This window comes from Saccopteryx leptura, chromosome 1, assembly GCF_036850995.1.
Source record: "Saccopteryx leptura isolate mSacLep1 chromosome 1, mSacLep1_pri_phased_curated, whole genome shotgun sequence".
Lineage (NCBI taxonomy): Eukaryota > Metazoa > Chordata > Mammalia > Chiroptera > Emballonuridae > Saccopteryx > Saccopteryx leptura.
In genome coordinates, this window is record NC_089503.1 from 275,162,475 (window position 1) to 275,185,460 (window position 22,986).

The 22,986-nt window shown below is 37.8% G+C and overlaps 1 protein-coding gene across 8 annotated transcripts in view; it reads left to right on the plus strand.

Moving 5' to 3' along the window:
* The window catches only part of DNAI7 (dynein axonemal intermediate chain 7), a 90,251-nt gene that overhangs the window by 32,852 nt on the left and 34,413 nt on the right, over positions 1-22,986 (plus strand). For all 8 annotated transcript variants that reach the window (XM_066354284.1, XM_066354278.1, XM_066354322.1 and 5 more), the window contains 4 exons: positions 271-408; positions 4,979-5,125; positions 14,267-14,370; positions 16,540-16,843. In XM_066354284.1, the coding sequence (XP_066210381.1) occupies positions 271-408; positions 4,979-5,125; positions 14,267-14,370; positions 16,540-16,843 (693 nt within the window). The remainder of the gene's footprint in view (positions 1-270; positions 409-4,978; positions 5,126-14,266; positions 14,371-16,539; positions 16,844-22,986) is intronic.

The following is a 22,986-nucleotide window of genomic DNA, read 5'->3' on the forward strand; positions in this document are numbered from 1 at the left end:
GGCAGAGGCTGTGGAGCCATCCTTAGTGCCCGGGGCCAACTCACTTCAATCGAGCCATGGCTGGGGAAAAGAGAGAGAGCGAGACAGAGAGAGAGAGAGAGAGAGAGGCGAGGGGGTGTGGAGAAGCAGATGGTCACCTCTCCTGTGTGCTCAGACCAGGAATTGAACCTGGGACATGCACACGCTGGGCCAACATTCTACCACTGAACTGGCCAGGGCCTTTGGTTGAATTTTCATCAGTGTGAACCTTCAAACATTTTTCTTTTACAGTGGAAACACTATATTCGATGTGATGGGACTCCAGATCCTACTGTAGCTCCAGAAATTAATACTTTCATTAGCTTGTGGAAAGAGGAAACAGATGAGACTTTTGAGGAAGTAATCACAAAGAGTAAACTAGTGCTACATGTAAGTATTTAAGTATTATTTCATTATTTAAAATTATTTAAGTTACAAATTGATTCCAGCAATAGAAATGAATAAATATGATATTTTCCAATTAATAACACTACCACTTTCTTAGCTAAGTAGAAAAATATTTGCTAATATATATTTTTAACTCCTAAAACCTCTTGATATCTTAGATGAGGTCAATATAGCATAAATGGGAAACATTAACTTTATGTGTGTCTAATTCAAGCAAAAAAAAAAGTTGCATTCATTTATATAAATAACTTAGGGGGAATGTGCATAATTTTCTCCTCAGATGGCATTAGTCACTATTCAGTTATGCAGTACACTGTTTTCATTATTCAGTATGTGCCAGGCATGTACCTATTCAGCAGTTCAAGTACAGGATATTAATAAGAATATTCTAGACTTTATTTCTGCAAATAGGATGGATAGACTAGCCTGAAGAGCTACCACTTTACACTACACATAAACATGCTAGAAAGCCTGACGAGGCGGTGGCGCAGTGGATAGAGCATTAGATACAGAGGACCCAGGTTTGAAACCCCAAGGTTGCCGGCTTAAGCATGGGCTCATCTGGTTTGAGCAAGGCTCACCAGCTTGAGCCCAAGGTCGCTGGCTTGAGCAAGGGGTCACTTGGTCTGCTGTAGCCACATGGTCAAGGCACATATGAGAAAGCAATCAATGACCAACTGAGGTGCTACAACAAAGAATTGATACCTCTCATCTCTCTCCCCTCCTGCCTGTCTGTCTCCCTCTGTCCCTCTGTCTCTCTCTGTCACAAAAAAAAATGCTAGAAAAAAAAAGTTTTTAATAATATTTCAGACCATTATCTAGTTTAAAAGAGGGAAAATCTAGGAGATTTTAAAACAATTTAGAAAACTAGGCAAATGTAGAAGTTAGTGACTTCTCAGAGAATAGCTGTTAACTCCTGGTGGCTTCGCATTGGTTTAAAGGACCATCAGAGGCAAGTCCAGGTTACATGCAAGATGACGAGTGGATCAGAGACCCCTCAATTGCTGGCAGCCTCAAAAAGATATTGGGGATAATAGGGAAAAATACTGGGATATTATCCCTAATATTGAAATAAAAAGGAAATAAAACCTTCTCTGCAAAAGGAAAAGATAAGAACTTGTTTGGCCCATCTTTAGCTTACTGAAGGGAAAACAAAAATGTCTCTAGTGAGAATTCTCAATTAGGAATGAATCCAAAATTCTATTGGATGAATTTACCAGAATACAGAGGCAAAGAGATGGAAAATATAAAGGCACAGTTAACAAATATGTATAACAGAGCAAGAAGGACTAAACCTTTATTGAAAAAGAGTACCAGAAGAATGAGGGAGAGACAGTAGTCAAAGACATATATGGCAGACAATTTTTCAGAATTGAGGAAAGATACGAACCTTCTCATTCAAGAAATGCAACAAATGCCAAGCTTGGATAAATAGAAAGAAATCCATGCTTAGACACATCTACATAAAATTAGAAGCTAAAAGGAATTCACTCCTCTTGGTTCTATTATCCTTTATGCTCTTTCTTCTAATCCCTCACTGTATTTTTGTGCTCCTTGTCACTGTGGTTTACCTCTCCTCCATGTTGCTATGAGATTGGGTAACTCCAGACCCTGGGAAGCACATAACAAGCATTGCCTAATTTAATCTGGACAACAAGCTGATGAAATTCATTTTACATCTGAAGAGATAGATTGTGACTTATTTATAGTCCCCTTTAAGACCTTAATGGGCCTTACTCTGACTTTCCAAAGGCCCCAACGAGCCTCCCACACACTGAAGTGTTGCACACCAGTGGCTCCATCATGCAGTGTTCCTGCCATTTCAAACCCACTCTGCTGGGGGGCTCCCATCACATGATGCCAGGCCAGGAGTCTGGAGCTTAGCTGTGAGCAGGGCGGCAGTGCAGGTAGCACCTGAGTTCGCCAGTGATACGTGTGAAGCAGTACCTCCTGGTTATGAATGTGGGGTACAGAATTACAAGTAATAAATAGTAGAGAAGAGCAGAAAAGGATAAGTAAAACAAAACAGGAGACAGAAGAGGACAGAAACTGTGGCAATAGGAAACTAAAGCAGGAAGCCACAAGAGGAACAGAAAGAATGGGATAGAAGTGACCGCATGGTAAACATCAAGTTCCAAAATGATCAAATTTATTTAATTGACAAACTCTTAGAAAACACTTACTATGCCAGGCTTTAGAAATAATAACTTGCTGGATTTTCAGAGGAACCCTGTGAGGTAGGCACCATTATTCCCATTTTACAGATGAAAAAGTCAAGGCATCAAGATATTAAATAGCTTGCCCAGGATTACACTGGTGGTAAGAGGTGCTAGAAGTGAAGCCTTTATCTGGCTGTGTCTATACCCTATACTATTATTTGGCCTCTCTTAATTTGGAAATTTTCTATTACCTGTGTCAGTGTTCAGAGCTAAATTCTTGCACTGTCTATTTGCTTTTTGATCATGCTGTGCCTCAGTTTCTCCTAACACTTTAAATATCTCTTCACTCTCTTGCTTGCATGGTTTCTGAGCAGTCTGTTCCTCTAAACTAAGATTAGGTGTTTTTCTCTCTGGCTTCCGTCAGGATATTAAAATTTATCTTTGATACTCAATACTTTGAAAATAATATGCCTTAGTGTAGTTTTGGGGGCAACTTATCCTGCTTGGTGTTCTCTGAGCTTCATGGATCTGTGGTTTGGGCTCTGCCACTAATTTGGGGAAATTCTTAGTCATTATTGTTTCAAATATTTCTTCTGTTCCTTTCTTTTCTCTCTAATATTCCCTCTCTTACATGGGAACTACCTTTAGTCATTATCTCATGGTCCTTGGATATTCTCTTCTGTTTTTGTTGCCGTTTTCACTCCCTTTGAGTTTTGGTTTTCCAGGATTCTAGTGGCATGTCCTCTAGCGCAGAGGTTCTTCCTCAGCTGAGTGCAGTTTGCTGATAAGCCCATCAGGGGCAGGCTTCACTTATGCTGCAGTTGATTTGAACTCTAGCATTTCTTTTTGGTTCTTTCTTAGGATTGCCATCTCATTGCTTACATTATTCATCTGTTCTTGCATGCTGTCTACTTTATCCACAGAGCTATTAGCATATTAATTATAGTTGTTTTAAATTTCTGGTCTGATAATTCCAACACCCTACCATGTCTAGTTCTGATGCTTGTTCCGTCTCTTCAAATTGTGGTTTTTGCCTTTTGGTATGCTATTAATCTTTTCTTTCTTTTTTTTTAAATTTTACTTATTGGGGTGACATCAGTTAACATAACTATACAGGTTTCAGTTGCCCATTCTACAACACATCTCTGTTGACTGTGTTCTGTGTTCACGTAGTAATCTTTTCTTGATGGCTGGACATGGTGTACTAGATAAAAGGAACTGCTATAAATAGTTCTTGAATAACATGGTGGTGAGGTAGGGTAGGGGCAGGGGAAGACTTCTACAGTCCCCTGACTAGGTCTCAGTGTCTTAGCAATCCTGTGCCTGCGCTGTGAACCTCACAAGTGGCGAAGTTCTTCGTGTTCCCTCTTCAGTGTGAGAGGGTGACTGCAGCCAGCTGCAGTTGGAGATTCCCTTTCCCCCAAGTGAGTTAGGCTCTGATCAAACCATAGCAGGTTAGGCTCTGGTTAATCATTTCCTGAGGTCAGGTGTATGGCAAAGGACAGAAGGATCTGGAATATTTCAAAATGGTTCCCTTTTCCCTTCTATTGCCAGAAGCATGAGATGATTTTTCTCAGTTTTATTGTGGGAACCTGGTTGAGCTCCTGTGGGTGAATGTCACAATACTGTGGGTCCTCTCGTTCCCATGGCTGTGTCCTCCTGGAGTTTATTTATCTCTCAGTTGTCCACACTGAACCTCCAGCAACTTCTCACTTATAGCTCAGGTTTTTTCACCACGCCCTGGTCCCTGCCCCATCTGTTCTGGTAAGCCATGACTCCCCATGTTCACCTGGAGGCCTTTCCAGTCTCGGGGGGCAGGGACTGGCCCTGTGTCCACCTGTCACGGATCAAAGAAGACTTGTTGATTTTTCAGTCTGTTCAGCTTTTTACTTGTTAGCACAGAGTGGCATCTTCCAAGCTTCTTACAGGTGGAACTGGACATTCTTACATTTACTTATCCATAAAATAAGCACAATAACAGTATCCACCTCATGGAGTTATAATGAGAAGTGAATGAATTAAAACATATAATGCATGTGAAGCATTTAGAATAGTTCTCAGCACATAGTAAGCATTCAGTAAATATTCGTAATTTTCCTCTTCTCCTTCTCTTTGTTATGTTGTGATTTCTATTGTTCCACAGTCTTAGATAATGAAAGCTCCGTTACACTGATTGAGAATTCTTATAATGGAATATTGGGAGGAAATAGTCTATTTTTTGTGTGTGTTCTTAAATAATATAAAAATCCTTTCCTGTATTTATTTTACTGACAATAAGATATGTTATTAGATTCAAAAATTTTAGAATATTCCCCTTTTCACCATTTTTTGACTATTTGTTAGATTTGACTTACTTTTATTGTAAATTTTTACTTTATATTTTTGCTTTCTAGTTAATTGATGAATTGAAATTAATTTTACTGGATGCTCCACCATATGATTTGCAAGACACAAATACAGTGCAGTACCGAGAAACCCTTCTGGAGCTGCAGGAGCTCCTTCAGCTCAAGTTTGACAGAGCCACAGAAATGCTGCTCAGAGTAAGTGTCCTGTTTTGCTTATATGTTTTTATTAACTCTTATAAGAGTTAAAATTTAATGCTATATAATTTAAAAACTCAGTGTCTTTTTTTTTCCAAAAATTAAAAGGTTATAAAAAAAAGCCGGTGGAATTATTTAAGGCACATGTATTTATCCATAATTAACAACTGTGAGTATTTTATTTTTAAAGAAATAAAACATCCATATAGCTAGAATCTAGTTTTATTTATTATATTTGCTAAGGTTTACCGGGATTACTATGAAAATAAATTCACAAAACATTGTATATTAGATATTCACTCGAGGTAAGTCAGTTGATACAGGATTACAGTTATTTTAGTCACTCTATTTTTTCAAATATCTTAGCACTAATACTATCCAAATAGCCATAAAATCATTATTATACCTAAGAAAATTAATAAAAATTCTATAATATATTCTAATATTCAGTCCATATTTAATTTTTCTCTAATATCATATGAATATCTTCTATAGCTGGTTTTTTTCTTTTTTTTAAATTTATTAATTTTACAGAGGAGAGAGAGCAAGAGAAAGAGAGAAAAAAGGTGGGGAGGAGGAGCAGGAAGCATCAACTCCCATATGTGCCTTGAGCAGACAAGCCCAGGGATTTGAACCTGTGACTCAGTGTTCCAGGTCAATGCTTTATCTACTGCAGTGCCACTGGTGAGGCTGTCCTTTTTCTTTTTAACTCAGAAAATAGTCCAAGGTCACACATTCCTTTTGGCTCTTGTCTCTTTTCTTTTGGTCTCAAAACAGTGCTAGCCTTGGTACAGCTTTGGTAGAATAATGTTCTAATTACCAAAAGAACAGCAAAGAAGGCTTAAACTTTACTACATTTATGTTATTTGTAATATTTATACTATAACTTTGCAACTATTTTATTTATATTATAAGAAAAAGAAAGTAAAGAAATATATATAAATTTTTATTGTAAAATAAAAATGATACAGTATGTAAAAGAAAAGATTAGAAAAAAATTGTAATGTTATATTTAAAATGGAAATATCAGTACGAACTATATTTCTTTTTATTCTATAAAAAGGAGCCATGTCTAATTGGGGTAAATGGCTGATTTCAGGTCTGAGACAGGGAAAGTGAAAGTTGAGGTTGTTATTGAAAGATGAGGTTGAGTTTTCTTGTGGTAGAAAGCAAATAAATGCTCCAAGTCTGATGGAGTCATATCCCAAAGGGCACGACTAACTGAGAGTCTCCTACTAGTCAAATTTGGGAAAATATGAATATCAGAAAGAACAATGACTCTAACTAACTATAACATACTGAATAAAAATGATGAGTCTATAGTAACACTCAGAAAAGAGGGAAGAAAGTGAGGTGTGGAGAGGGAGAGAACAGTTCTTTACAGAGGAGTGTGCTCTCTGATAAATGTAGGAATGATCAGCTGGAAGAATCACCATTTTTCAATCCCTAATGTAATAACTGATAAGGATCATCAATGGTGACTTAAATAGTTAGGTGTAAAGTGGAGTTGTCAAGGAACACATTATTCTTATAGTGTCAAAGTAATAGACCACAGATTGGGAAAAATGTGCTTTGCAATTTGGAGTTGTGGGTACTTACTACCTTAACCAAATGATGAAATCCATATAATTAATAGTGGGGCATAATATACCTCCTGAAGGGTTATAATATGAAGAAAACAACAAAACCTATGATGCCTTCTTCTAAAAATAGCTTATCTGAATCCAATTAAACCTACCTAAGACTAGCATCTAGTACATAGAAAATGAGATAGAGGAGCAACTTAACTAATACAATGAGGAAGCAATCAGATAAATCCACAGTGAGGAACAATTTTACAGGGGAACTATCCTGGACCCTTCAAAAAGTTAATCTCACAGGAAAAAAAAAAAGTGGGGGCAGGGGACAATCACTTTTAAAAAAGCAGTAAATCAATTTCAATACTTTTAAGTTTTTACATTATAGCAACCAAATGCATACTAATTTACTTAAGCCTTTTAAGAGAGATAATTTCTTAAGCAATAGGCATCAAGTTATGCCAGTTTTTATTATAAAAATTTTTAAGAACATCCTTAAATTGTATGATTAATGTTGGATACCAGGTATTGGACTAGTAAAATACACAACTCATCTGGATTTTATAAACTGGGTTTATTGTTTTCTAACCTTGATGTGTTCAGAAATAGGCAAACATTTACAGTAGCATAATCTACATTTTAATAAGGAACAGCTAAAAAAGCATGTATATAAAAAATGAAAAGTCATGATAATGTTAAAATTGACAAGGGTAACATAATAGCAATCTACACACGCTACTGATAGATATGTGTATTCCAAACTGCCCTCTTGATGTTCTGCTTATCTGTCAGACCTCACCCTTACTGGACTATGGCCCCTGAGACAGAAATTCCAAAAAGCTGAAAGGTTGCCCCAAGGAGGGGCTCCAGACATACCAGGACTTTTGATTCAACACCCACATGCTCGAGATTTTTCTTGCCCTCATATAATTTGTCCCCCTAGCTTGTACTGGTGCACTTCTCCTGGAGGAGCGCCCCGGCAGGTCTTTCTTCTCTAAAAAGCCTGCACACCTGGTGATTGAGTGCCATCTCATTCTTTTTTTTTTTTTTTTTTTTGGTTGTTTTTATTTATTTTATTTATTTGAAATTAATTATTAATTTTTATTAATTTTAATGGGGTGACATCAATAAATCAGGGTACATATATTCAAAGAAAACATGTCCAGGTTATCTTGTCATTCAATTATATTGCATACCCATCACCCAAAGTCAGATTGTCCTCCGTCACCCCCCCCTCTCTCCCTTCCCTCCGCCTGCCCCCTGTAACCACCACACTCTTGTCCATGTCTCTTAGTCTCATTTTTATGCCCCACCAAAGTGTGGAATCCTGCAGTTCTTGTTTTTTTCTGATTTACTTATTTCACTCCGTATAATGTTATCAAGATCCCACCATTTTGTTGTAAGTGATCCAATGTCATCATTTCTTATGGCTGAATAGTATACCATGGTGTATATGTGCCACATCTTCTTTATCCAGTCTTCTATTTTTTTTTTTTTTTTTTTTTTACAGTGATTAAAGCCTTTAAGCAAACTCTTGGCCAATACAGCAAGAATCCATAAAAGAGTAGTGTCCTTAACAAGTTCACCAAGTCCAAGTCCAAGTTGGCCCCAGCACCATGCCAAGTCCCTGATAAATGCAACCCACCCCAGCTCAGTCTGTTAGGAGCTTTCCCAAGGAGCAGGAGTCCAGGAAAAGTCCGCATGGCACTGGAATTGTTGTTACAATTCTATACTTTGCTGCTCATGTCCAAGTCCCAATGACTGCTGCTTCTAGCTGGTAATGATTCAGGTAGACTGGAAAAGCCATCTGCAGCATGTGTGGAGATGGAGCTTCTGTTCTCCTCTGCCTGGAGAGATAAGACCAGGTCTCATTTCTTATATCTGGTGCTGAAACCCGGGACAGGGTACTAACTGCCTGGACGATCCCTCTTTGTCGTCCAAACTTACAATCAGAGAAGCAATGGGCAGCGGCAGCTCGTCCCAGGCTTACTCCCTGATTCTGTTTGGACGTATAATTGTAGGTTGATTGGCCGGCAGTCTAACCCTGTCCTAAACCCCTGCTGGACCAGAGAAAGGTAAGGAGTTTCTCCCTCTCCCTTCCCCGGTTGGCCTCTAAATTTCTCTCTAAAAACCCCTTTCTGGTCAGACGGTTTTATCTGACATGCCTCACGTTTTGAGGGATTTGACTTTCAGTCTCACTAGACTGCACAGAAGACTAGGCACCTAGCCAAACCTCTCCACTCTCTCGGACTTCTTGTCCTCGGAGTTCCCTGACAAGTGGTGACGACCTCTATCAGGGACAACTCCCCCACATGGAGATTCTCTTCTCTTGGGACAGTGACAAAAGGCCAGGATGCCCCCTCTTGCTCACTTGTCTCCACAGCTCTTCAGAGTCTAAGCCTTCCGACCAGACCCCTCTAGGATGTCTCATAAAAAACTTCACCAAACTTGGTCTCTCAGACCTCAAACCGAAGAAATTAATTTTCTTCTGTAACACAGCATGGACTCAGTACAGACTATACAATGACTCCCATTGGCCTGAAAATGGGACATTCGATTACAATATCCTAAGAGATCTTGACAATTTCTGCCACCGGACGGGGAGGGCATCAGAAATTCCTTACGTGCAGGCTTTTCTTCTCCCTTCTCTCCTGTCCTTAATTTCTGTGCCTTCTGTTCTACACACAGGCTGTTTTGGCCAAAGAAACCTCACCAAAAACCTCTGCTCCTAATCTTTCCTTCTCCGTGGACTCCCAACTCTCTCCTTCTCCTGCCTGACCCCTGAGGGCACCCCTTTCTCGGGGCCCCTCTCTGGTCCCTCTGCAAATCTTTTCCACTCTAGTCTCTTCCCTCCAAGAGCCCCCTCCCTTCTCCACTATGTTCTTCATCCCCCCCCCCCCTCCTTAGAAGCTGTGGCTCTGGCTGCAGTGCCTGTCTCTTCTCTGACCCCTCCTCCCTCCTTACAAACTGTGACTGTGCCTTTCCTCCTCATCCTCTCCCCTCTCCTCAGAGCTCTAAATCTCTTTTGACTTCTCTGACCACATGGCGCCACACCAGTACTTTAACCTCCTCCTCCTCCTCCTGCAGGTTCTGACCCTCCTTCTTTTCCATCCAGCTACTCACACTGTCCATCCGTCTGCTTTCTCTCTTCCTCCCCTCTATGCTGGCAACTCTCTGCTATCTCAAAAAACTTAAAAAGCAGAATTGTATATTAAGCTATGTGAGTAAGTAATCCGTCTTGTCTCTTTGTTTGTCAGAAAATATCTCTAGTATAATTTGAATTGAAACAAGTAGAGCGTGCTCATTTAAATTCCTTAATTCATATGTGTATCTGAAGTCTATGTTTAATGTATAACTGTGTCTGTTTCTAAGGCCTTAAACCAATAATTACCCACCTCTTAAACCAGGCTTACTCATCCCCACGGACTCTCCCTGCAATACCCCCACCCTTCCTGTTCAAAAACTTTCAGGGGTTTATCACCTTGTACAAGCCTTACATCTAATCAATGAGGCAGTAATTCCCCTCCATCCAGTAGTCCCTAATCTCTACAAGTCACTGTCACACATCTTGTCAAACACCACTCACTTCAGGGTCCTAGACCTCAAGAATGCCTTCTTTACCATTCCTCTACACCCTGACTCTTACTTTCTGTTTGCATTTACCTTTATTTAAACTGACCCAGACACTAATGCAGCCCAGCAATTTATGTGGACTATCTTACCCCAGGGGATCAAAAATAGCCCACACCTGTTTGGGCAGGAACTAGCTCAGGATTTAGCAGCATGCAATCTTAAAACTAGTTCTTTCTTACAATATGTAGATGATCTACTCCTCTGCAGCCCCTCCCTGCCTGCCTCAAGGAGACACACCACCACCCTTCTTAACTTCCTCACTGTGAAGGGATATCGTGTCTTCTCTGCTAAGGCTCAACTTCATTCTCAGTCTGTAGTCTATCTAGGCATCGCCTTAACTCCCACCACCTGAAGTCTCACCCTAAATCAAACTCAGACCCTCTGCAGTCTCCAACCACCTACCACCACATATCAAATCCTTTCTTTCCTCAGTCTAATAGGCTTCTTTAGACACTGGATTCCCAATTTTGCTCTCTTAGTCAAGCCCCTCAGTGAGATCTTCTGAGCATGGCTTTTAAGGTCTATAATGACCAAGGAAGTAACAGAAAAGACAAATAAGGCCCAAAAGAAGTCAGGAAATACCAGCTTTTGGCTCCAGTGCCCTAAAGGGCTTCATAGAATTCTATCAGGGCCCTACTTCAAGAGTGGAAAGAAAGGTCATTGAACTGAAGCCTGCCAGGCTTCCTGGCCCCATCAAGGGACACACCTCTGCTGTGGAAAGAGGGACACGAGAAGGTAAGCTGCCCCCTTGCTCCATGGAGAGAGGGTTCAGTCTCTTCTAGCCCTGCTCCAGCTACCTGTGACCTGACCTTGCCCAGCGTGCTGGGAATTGCCACTGAAGGCCCAAGGACATCGTTCACGAGCCTAAGGTGTTTCTTCCAAGTAGCAGATAAACTGATCTCATTTCTTGTAAACAAAAGGGCCATCTACTATGCCTCACTTGAATATTTAAGTTTTATTTATCCCTCAAAGATCTCTACTGTGGGTATTGACAGTCTGATTTTGTTACTTTATTTAATGTATAGTATCTCCTTTATTCCTCTTGTCTCAATGCCCCATGCCTATTATAGGCTGGGACCTGCTGCTAATTCCAGTTAGAAGCAGTGCTCACTAGGACTTAAACTCTAACTGCAAAGTGTGGAAATATAACCACCCTTTCCCTAAGTACTTGCAGGATTTACAGGTTACTCAACAAACTGTTCAAAGACTGTCTAGGAGGTGCTTCCAGCAGTACATTACTCAAGGACCAACTTTCTTGTAGACAGGTCCACACACCGTGATCCTGACAACTCCCACTGCTGCTAAAATATAAAAATGGCATGCCTTACCCCAACCACAAACCTGAAGCTGGTTGGTCTATGTATGGTGAATATATGAAAAACTAAGAACTCTTTTAATCAGGCTTTGGGAAAAGGGAAACTAGGATAAAAAGAAAGTCAACTTAATGTCACTAAAGGTTAAAGATTTTTAAATCAAGAGTTCTGATTAGAAAGGAATTGTATGGTTTTGATAATAGAAGGTATAAGGTATAGAAATACTTTTGAAAAAAAAAGGAAAAGCAAGTTGTTATGAAGGCCAGTTATTTCTGGATAAGAAAGTACATGAAAGCTGAAGGTTTATGTAAGTTGTAGAAGGTTTGTGCAGATTGTAGGAAGTTTGTACAGAAAAAAAGAATTTGTACAGTCAGAAAACTGGTTTTCATAGAATGTTTAATCAGTCACCCTAGCTAACAATCCTTTACTCTCCCCACTTATTGGGCTGACTTTTTCCTCTACCCTGACCATCTGGAGCTCAGAAACAGAGAAATGAAACCGACCCCTTGTCCTTCTATTCTCTATTCACCTCTCAACCTGCCTCACCCAATCAAAGGCTTTCTACTTGTGTAAGACCACCACCTATATGTGTCTCCTTACTAATTGGAAAGAAACCTGTACCCTAATCTATCTCACCCCAAATATCAACCTAATCCCACCCCATAAGCCTCTTTCAATTCCTGGTACACTACCCGTAAATCTAAGAACCAAACGAGCTGTACAGGTAATCCCTCTTCTTATTGCTTTAGAAATCTCTACAGAAGTAGGTCTAGGGGCGGGGGACTGGCTACTTCCCTGTCTTATTCTATTTGCTTTCTCTCTCTCTGAAGCCCAGAAAATTTGTAAACATGGAATCAGTGGTTTCACACAAACTGGGCATCTTGACTATTGCCTTTCACTGGTCCACTCACTCTCCTATTTATTTTTCTAACTTTTAGACCCTGCCTCTTACATTTGTTCACTAGTTTCTTACAGAACTACATGCAGACCTTTGCCAATCAGAAAATTGGAAAAATCTTCCTAACACTACATACCAACTCTGAAACCTGCCCTCACGAAACAGAAAAATCTGAAACCCTATATCAGCAAACCTCCTAAATCCTATCTTTCAACCCCTACAGGTCCCCTAACCCTAAAGCTCTCCTGTATCCCTGAAGATTTAGGAGAATGAATAGCATTCACCTCTTAATGCTTCTCAGTCTTTTTACAAGATCGCTGGGTCTTCTTGGCTGAAGAAGAGCCTACAAACAGACATGAAACATTTCTTTTAGCTCAAACTAACTGCTTCCTCCAGGGCTGCCAGGAGAGAATATCTCTAACTTTACCATGGAAGAACTTTCACCCCCCCGCTATACAACCCTCCTTATCTCTGCATTCCTGATCTCCAAATACTTGCCCCCTTCTTTATCAAGTTCCTACAGGCTGGGATGAGAGAAATCTCTAAGATTACCTACAATCAAATGCTCCTACACTCCTATTCCCCAATGCCCCAAGGAGAACTTCATGAGGGAAAATCAAATAGGTAGGGATGACAGCAGGAAGAAGCCACCCCTCAGCCTGAGAAGTTCCCTCCTGAATGTTCTCCAAACCCCCTTCCTTTTAATATTCAGTCTTTCTAAAAACTTACACCAACAGGTTCCCTGTCTCTAAAAATCTCCACATGTCCTCCCATTCGAGAGGAACCAGACCAGCACGTCTCATGAGGCTCAACCAGGAGACCATGTATCACCATGTCACCCTGTTCAATCAGCACTCGCAGCAAGCAACTAACAATTATTATCTCGCAAAATGTTTTTACTTCCTCACTCAGGTTTTCGAAGACATCGCCTGGTTCAGACCTCACAGCATGGAAATTGACGACCTCCTTAACAGGATGAGGGACTTGGCTTGGCAGAGTTCCCTTCTTGAGTTCTCTCCAGAAGAAGCAATAATTTTCCAATTTTTTCTCCTCTTTCTCCTCATCACCGCTCACCGTATATTATAAAATTAATAACTGCCTTTCTTTTATATGTAATGACAGAGTTGAGAAATGATAGATATGTGTATTCCAAACTGCCCTCTTGATGTCCCGCTTATCTGTCAGACCTCACCCTTACTGGACTATCGCCCCTGAGACAGAGAAATTCCAAAAAGCTGACAAGCCGCCCCAAGGAGGGGCTCCAGACATACCAGGACTTTTGATTCAACACCCACATGCTCGAAATTTTTCTTCACTCCATATAATTTGTCCCCCTAGCTTGTACTGGTGCACTTCTCCTGGAGGAGCGCCCCTGCAGGTCTTTCTCCTCTAATAAAGCCTCACACCTGGTGATCAAGTGCCGTCTCATCTTACAGCTACCTGGGTACATAGGAGCAACTTTTATCCTTTGATACCTTAAGAGAAACTAAGTGAAAAAAGAGAAGCACATTTTATTAAGTAAATACGTTTATATCATTTTGAGAATTTTTAAGCAATTCTTTGTCTTTTTTTATTGAACCTTATTTTTACCCAAATAATTCTCTTAAGTAATGAAGGGAATCCAACACCTACATGATAAAATAACTTTTTCTAAGTTGTGTAATGTATGAGGCCTCTGACCTTTTATGGTGTTGTTTTGTTGTTGTTTTTTCTCTTACAGCAAGCTAGTTCTTTAGCAGATCTGGACACTGGAAATATGGAAAAAGTCATTCGAGATGAAAATGTTACACTGTATGTATGGGCAAACCTCAGGAAGAATCCAAGGTATTTTCATAGGTGATATTGTAGGTTGAAAGATATGAGAGTAACATCATGATGACCAGGCATATGTCTGTTGAATAACAGAAAAGCATCCTTGGAAAAACCCATGTTAAGAAGTCAGCCAAATGGATAAAGCATCAACCTGGGATGCTGAGGACCCAGGTTCGAGAGTCCAAGGATGCTGACTTGAGTGTTTGTGGGCTCATCCAGCTTGAGCACAGGATCACCAGCTTGAGCGTGGGGTCACCGTCTTGAAGATGGGATCATAGATATGACCCCATGGTTGCTGGTTTGAACCCCAAGCTTGCTGGCTTGAGCCCAAGGTCGCTGGGTTGAGCAAGGGGTCACTGGCTTGGCTGGATCCCACCAGTCAAGGCACATAAAACAATCCATCAATAATGCTGCAATGAAGAATACATGCTTCTCAGTTCTCTTCCTTCCCATCTGTCTGTCCCTGTCTCTCTCACTAAAAAAAAAAAGAAAAAAAAAAAAAAAAAGTCAGTCATGGTATTTAATACAAATATATGCTGAGTAAATATTAAGTCTTCCCCTCTCTTCACCGCTTAACCTTGCCCCCCCAAAAGTAGAAGTGGTGCTTCTACATGGCAATCTCAACTTAAAAACATAGTGTTGGGAACTGTTAAAAGTAATACTTTCCAAAATATAATACATTTATATTTATTTTTAGAAATTTAAATGATGTTTCTACAATTATTTTTAACAACATAACAGCTTTCTGAGGAATGATAGTGGTAATGATAAATTCACAATCACTTGGCTGCTGCTTGATCTCAAATATTTCAAATTAATTCATTTCGTATGGCAGTAAGTTTTAAGGTAAAATTACCAGAGTAAAAGTTAGGAGGTTCTGCTCTCAACTCTGAAAAGACTAGTCATGTTACGTTGGAAGAAACTAGACTTTATGTTTGATATTTAGCGATAGGAAGAAACAAAATATTTTCCACATTGTATTTGTTACAAAATACTCTGTGGTTTAAATCTATATTAGAGACAAGAGAGTAATATAATTTCTTATTATGAAATATGTTATATACAGAAGAGTAAAGAGAATATATATAATTTTAAAAGAATAGAAGTAAAATGAATAGCCCTATATTAACTACCCAGGTCTAAGAAGAGAATTACCGTATAAGACACATCCATTTTTGAAAAATTTGAGATGTAAAAACTGGGTGCGTCTTATACAGCGGTTGTGGCATTTCAAATGCCATAAATGGAACTGAGGACGAGGCAATATATGCAGACAGTGATTCGTCATCAGACACAGTTGAGGACAGGCTAAGGGAGGGGAGTTCTGACACTGATGAGGAGTTGTATGAATTTTATGATGAATAAAACTTGAGTTCAATAACTTTATGTAATACTTTTTTTGTTTTAATTTCGAGCCCCAAAATTAAGGTGTCTTATACATGGGAGCATCTTATACATGGGGAAATATGGTAGGTGGTTCTTTTACTAAGATAAGAAGTAGTGGAGGCAGAAAAAAATACTGTTTTAGTTTGATAGTGATGGCGAAGGGGGATTGTAGGGATGAACTTGTTGAGTTTGAAATATCTATGAAATATCAAAATGCAACTACCTGAAAGACTTCAGAGAATCTGAGTTGGAGATATATTTTTTGGAGTCATTGCATATAAATTAGTAGTTCTTGGACTTTTGGGGAGTGATGGATTCTTATGATCTTCAAATCATTCTATATGCTCACATATATATAAGGGCATTTTGGATCTCTTAAAGCTCATTCAGGATGTTTTTTCCCCCTACCCAGCCCCAGGAAACAGAGAACTCATGTAAAAACCTCCTGACACTTTAAATAATAATTGATGCCATAGAAATAGTATCCAAGGAGATTCTGTGCAGGGAGTAGAGAAGGCTCTGGGAAGGAAAGCTGAGTAATATCAACATGTAAGAAGGGATGGTTAGGAAGAAGGCCATACAGAGGAAACAGAAGGAGCTGCTAGTGATGGAGAAGAGTATTGGGTTTTAAGAAGAGTATGTTTTGAGAAGGGTACCTTGTAAAGAAAGCAAGTAAGGGTCGGGATTCAAAACTGGCAAAATTAACTGTAGAGAAGTACTGCTTAAGTATAAATTTGCAACAGATCCAGTGTTTTCTTGGGCCTCATCTTTTTTGTTAAAATCAATTATTAACAGGTACAGCAGTGTCAGATGCTCTGAAATAAAAATTGGTTTTGAAATTCCAACAATATTAGCAACAAGTGACATTGCTCTGAGACTCCTACATACTCGCTATGATCATGTCACACCACTGAGCCCTGTCCCAAGATTATCACAAGTACATGCTTCCATGTCATCTCACTTTGTCAAAGATAAAGATGGTCAAGCAGCAGTCATCGAAGAGTTTCAAGAAGAGTATAAACAACCAGAAATTGAATCTAACTCAGTCCAGCAGGAAGAAATAAAAGTTGAAGAACAAGGTGATATTGAAACACAAATGGTAAGACACATTTAGATGTATAATTTTTTTTTGTTATGTAATAAGTGTTATTAGACTCTCCTGAAGCATTCTCAAGACTTTTTCTTAAACAACTAGAAATTGTCTGAAAGCCACTTTCTTGCCAATGGCCTAATTTTGAATGTGTATTTTTTTCTTCCTTTCTGCCAATAGTCACTATTCATAGTGGAGCCTGTTGCTTCAACATCCTACAGTTCAGCATTGGAGTTGCTCATTTTTATTTTAGGAACACTCCTGAAAAGCTTTGAAGCAATTTAATTTTTTGTGTGTTTATTATATTTCAAACTCACTGAAGGGAACTTGTTATTAAATAAAAACTTGCAGTAAATACTTTTACAAACTGAGGAATTATGTTGCACTACTGTTACTTCCTGAGCTTTTGGTTTTGTAAGAACAAATTTTATAAAGTAAAAATTAGGTTTTTAAAAAACTGTTGTACTCCTCTCTTAAAACTCGACATCTTTAGATATAATAACATATTGAGTAATTAAGTAATCATATTCCTTTATGTTTTGGCTCTTTTTTCTATTTTCAGGATCTTTAAGCTACTAATTTATTATATTAGAATAAATTGTATCAGTGGAATTTAGTAATACTTTTTTAGAATTAAGCAGATTTTGTTCAGCCATAAACAATTTGCACTTTAGGGAGGAACAGAAATAACAGTGTTTCCTACACGTGCTTAAGATATGAAGTGTATTGGTTTATTTTCTTTAAACACAGGCAAGGATTAAGAATTAGATTGAATACAAATTTCAAAGCAGAATAGGAATCATTAGATAGTCTAAGAACATAGTTAATTGAAAATTCCATTTTAAATATTTTATCAGAATCAAAAATGATAAATGTTCTATTATAGAAAATGGATATAGCATGATGGTCAGTACAAAAAATATGGTATTTAGAGTATGACTACAACTTTGTAAAAATTAAAAAGGCATATGATGAAAAGAACCCAGAAACCTGAATATAGTTGATATTTTAGAGAGGTAGGAAATAAGTGATTTGTTCTTCAGAAATTTGTCACTTAAAAATTGGGAGGGGGGGTTTTGAGCAATTCAATAGCTTTTAAAATTAAAAAAGAATTAGTTTACATCTTAGGGAGCATGCTAACTTAACCAGCATTCACCAATATTTACAGTTCTCTCCTTTCCTGGACATTAGGGTGATAATGCACCTTTCCCTCCAGAAGGTAGGTGTGACTATGCTATTTGCTTTAGCTGATAAGATGTCAGTGGAAGAGACATACTGATTCTAAACAGGAGGAAAATGAGCACGTTGGCCCTGGACTTAACATTATTTAAATATGTGGTTAAAGAACCCCACAAGCCATTAACTTTCTATTTGGCAGGATTTGTGACTGGTAAGTCATGAAAACAAAGAGCAAATAAAAAGATATCAAATCATCATATGAAAAAAGTGTCTAAAAATGTTTGGTCTTGAGCCAATAAAAATATTGGATAAGGTCTTCCCTCAAATTCCTTAATTAGTATTTTACATGATTTCTTTTTAAATTGTGAAATAATAATTAGAAAATATATAATTTGAAATACTGTATGCCCATGACTAATCCAATTTTTTTCTTTTAGCTGAGATATATGCTTGTATATATTTCAGTTAAAGTGACCTAGTCAAAATTCATAAAATAAACTAATCAAAACTCATAAAATAAAAGTATTTGAAGACAACATAGAGAGGTTATTATCTTTACCAAGGTCTTTCTTACTTTTCAGTATATCAAAACCAAACCCATAACAGAAAAGGAAATTAATCAAAATCAAACATTTTTATAGCCAAAAGCCAAAAAAACCTCACTATAAACAAAGTTGAAAGACAATGAACTGAGGAAAACATTGAAACATATGAAACAGTGTTAGTTATCTTAATATACAGAACTTATGCAAATTGGTAAGAAGTCAATTTCCTAATATAAAATTAAGCAAAGGGTTTGAGTACAGACAGCTAGAAAGTACAAATAACCAACAAAAATATGAAGAGATATCCAACCAAATAAATAATCAAATTAGAACCAATGTCACATCATTTCTTTTTATTGGATTGAGCATGGGAGGACCAGGCATTTTCACATACTGTTATTGGAAATGTAAATTTGTACAGTCTTTCCAAAGAGCAGTTTGGTGCTATGTAAATGTATTATTAATTTTAATGTTAGTAATTTATTTTTATGAAACAATAGGCCAGGTACCGGCATAACTTGTTTTATTGTGCCTCACTCACTTCATTGCACTTCACAGATGTGCTTATTACAAACTTAAGGTGCACCCTCCACCAGTAAAATGATTACGATTCACTTTATGTGGTTTTTTGGAATTGAACCTGCAATATCTCTGAGGGATGCCTACGAATAAAAATGAATGTGCTACAATGAAGTATTGAAGTATTTTTCATAATAGCAAATATAGTTCACAGATTAAGTTATAAAATATTCAACAGTGAAATATTCAACAGTGAAATTCATGATGACATGAATTTTATATACTTATTTTAAATTAAAAAATTGTGCTATAATTGACAATTAATATTAGTTTCAGGTATGCAACATGATGATTCAATATTTATGTAAACTGTGAAATGGTTATCACAGTAAGTCAGTTATTATCTATAACCACACATAGGTACAAATATTTTTCTTGTGATGAGAACTTTTAAGATCTCTCAGCAACTTTCAAATCAACAATACATTATTATTAACTATAGTGACCATGCTGTACATTACAATCCCAGGACTTATTTATTATTATTAGCTGTATATTAGCTATATATTTAGTGTGTCTGTGCGAGGTACAGGAGGTCCTCGGGTTACGACAGTCTCAACATATGATGTTTCGAGTTTACTATGCTCACTCCCATAAAAACTTTATAAAATTGAGACTTGAGTGTTTCGGCTTACACCATTAGTGTTGTACTTATGGACGACATGGGCGAACTAGTGTGGTTGCATGCGGAGGAAGAATACACAGAAAACAGTGTATGAGTGAGGGAGTTGGTGTCCCCCAGTACACTTAACCTACGCCACTTTGGACTATTAAAAGTGCAAGTGTTTCATTTGTGTTGCTTTGTTTGGTGACATTTTGGTCCTTATCATGGCTCCTAAATGAAAGTCAGAGTCTTCAGATGGTAGTGTTTCAAATAAGAGGAAAGCCATCATGATGAATGCCACAGAGCTACTGGCATCACATGGAGAGGAGCTGTCTGCTGAGGACCTCATTCAGTTGGAGAAGCAGCTGATTGAAGAGGAAGAGATGGAAACCCCAGAATCCAAGAGATTTACTACCAAGGGTTTGGCAGACAGTTTTCTATGGTAGAGGATGGGTTGGCAAAATTTCAAGCTGAGGACCCCAGTGATGACAGATTCAGTAAGGTCTACAGAGCTGTTGTGGATGCCTTGCAATGCTATAGGCAGATTTTGGAAGAAAAGAAGTCATCAACCTTCCAGACTAGCCTAGGACAGTTCTTTAAGAAGGTAGGGAGGCCTGCAGCAGATCCTATACCCTCTACTTCAGATGCTTCTCGAGATGAAACACCTGAAGTACAGGTAGAATCATCTCCAGCATCTCCTGCATGTTCCTTAGGTAATCCTGATTCACCTGACCTGGTATCTCCAGCACCTTCTTCAGGTTCTCCTGCCTCTCCAGCTTCCTCCTCCCCATAGGTCACTCTCTCCCACCTTGCAATGCCCCTTCCAGTGTGCCAGCCAGCCACAGGAATAAAGGTAACATTTTTTATACTCATTTTTTGTCATTTTTCTGTTACCACGGTACAGTGTACAGTACAGTATATTTATGTCCTTTCCATTTTTCTGTGGCTTAATTGTGTTTTTATGTTCTGGTTATGATTTTACAACTGTGTTAGGATAGGTAAGTGACTTAGGCAAGGTGTGTTTTGACTTACACCAAAATTCAGGTTACATCACTGTCGTAGCAACAGTACTGTGTCGTAACCTGAGGACACCGTGTAGTGGATTCAGGATTCTCCTATGTTACCATCTTCAACCAGAACCTATATATTATATAGAAAGATACCAAAGATGTATTTTTAAGATATGTCTTCTAAGTTATAAAACTGTATTTGCAGTAGGATTCTGCTTTTGTGAGGGGAAAAATACTTACTTGTGATTGCATAGAAAATATCTGGATGCCTCGTCATCGAGTAGTGGCTGTCTTGGTGGTGGAAGAGTGAATGTCGGCAAAGGAGGAGGATGGTATCGAATCAGTGATTTTTTTTAAAAAATTCTCTTTACACTGCTGTATTATTTTAATTTTCAGTAAATAATTTCTGAACACAGATGGCTTTCCTAATAGAAAATAAAACAAGGTATTTTCCATTTTGGTTTTAAAAAGGGAAAGTTCATGATAGGCCTCTATGACTCTCCACTTGCTATTCTGTCATTGTGATGTTCCCTTCTTCCAATCATCCTCATCCACCCAGCTAACTTCTCTATTTCTTTCAAGACTTAAATTTTATAGCTACCACCCACAAAGTTCTCCCCTTACCTTTGTACTAAACCAGATATCTCTTTAGTATGCTCTTATCATTCTGTTTAATTATTTCTTACCTTAAACACTAAATTATGATCTTGAGGACAAGAATATCTTGATTGACTTCATATTTACAGTCAGTACAGGGCCTGGTACATGGTAGGGACTCAATAAATGTTTATTAAATGAATAAAGGAGTAAGTGAGTGAATGGATCTTTAAGTGATTAAAAGTAAGCCCTGACTTGTGTCTGATTTGTTGTGAATAGCTTATATAAGAACAATCACCCAATGACAACTATAATTGAAAAATTTAAAAATAAATTTTGCCTGACCTATGATGGTGTAATGGATAAAGTGTCAATCTGGAACACTGAGGTCGCTGGTTTGAAATTCCTGCTCCTCCCCTCCCCTTTATCTCTCTCTAAAAAAAAATAATAATAAATAAATAAAATCTTTAAAAAAAAAAGAAAAATTAAAAAATAAAATTTAAAAGGCAAAATATTATCATACAGCAAAAAAAAAGCAATAAACAAAAAAATAGTCACCCATATCAAGAGATTGGACCATTACCCACATTAAAATTATTTTATGTCTTGGAGACACTTAAGGCCCTTTCAATTACATTTAGCTGTCCTGGGCACCATTTCCACTGTTTAGGGAATCTACAGGCTTATTATAGGAGGTTCTTGGGCTCTCTGCTCAGCAGTTCTGAACCCTATAGTGATCTGGCATAGTATGAGTGGTGACAGGAAGACTTCAGCTCTACCACCACAGCAACGTCAGGAAAATGGTGTTCATTGTAGTCCATTTGGAACTCAGTGAATTTGAAGAAACATTTGTAGATGGTGATTAGGTTTGGAATCCTTTATAAAAGCAATATAGATACTATCCTAACCCTAAATGTCATTCATAACAGTTTTCTTTATATGGCAAAATGTATTCTAAACTTTAAGAACTGGTAAATAAATTTGTGAAACGTAACCTGCGTGTGTATACATGTGTTTCTCTCAGTATAGGTGTAAGTTAGGGGATTACTTGAAAGGTCAGTAGGAAAACTTATTATACTTTGGTTTTAGAAAAAGAGATTTCTCTACATTTAAAACTTTTTTTAGGGTAAACCAGTTACCTTTATAATTTTAGGTTGGCATATTTAAATATTACATCTCTCACATCTTTTTAATAAATTTGGAAGCTGATTCCAAGACAATTATTAGTATAATAATGTAGGAATTTATAACCAAAATACCTGAGTTGTACTTTATATGTGATATGACCAAAAATAACAAGTGTCTAGTACTTTGTTCGTTTAAAAAATAAATCTCTTAGATTTACAAGATGGTCCAAATTAATCTATCCTTTTTTCATGGCTCTATTAAAAGCTTTGCCACTAGAGGGCTCTTAATACAATATTTTATTTTATTTAAATGTGTAATAATAACAATACAATAATACTGTAAGTATTGGGTAACACTATTTTCCCAATAAGTGTATTTTACAAAATTTTTAGAAAAGCCTAATTTAAGTGTACAACTATTGTGATAATTTTTAAATGTTGATGAACTTCAGAAATATTTTAGTGATCTAAGGGGCATGCATGATAGTATATGAACTTTTGAACTTTTTTA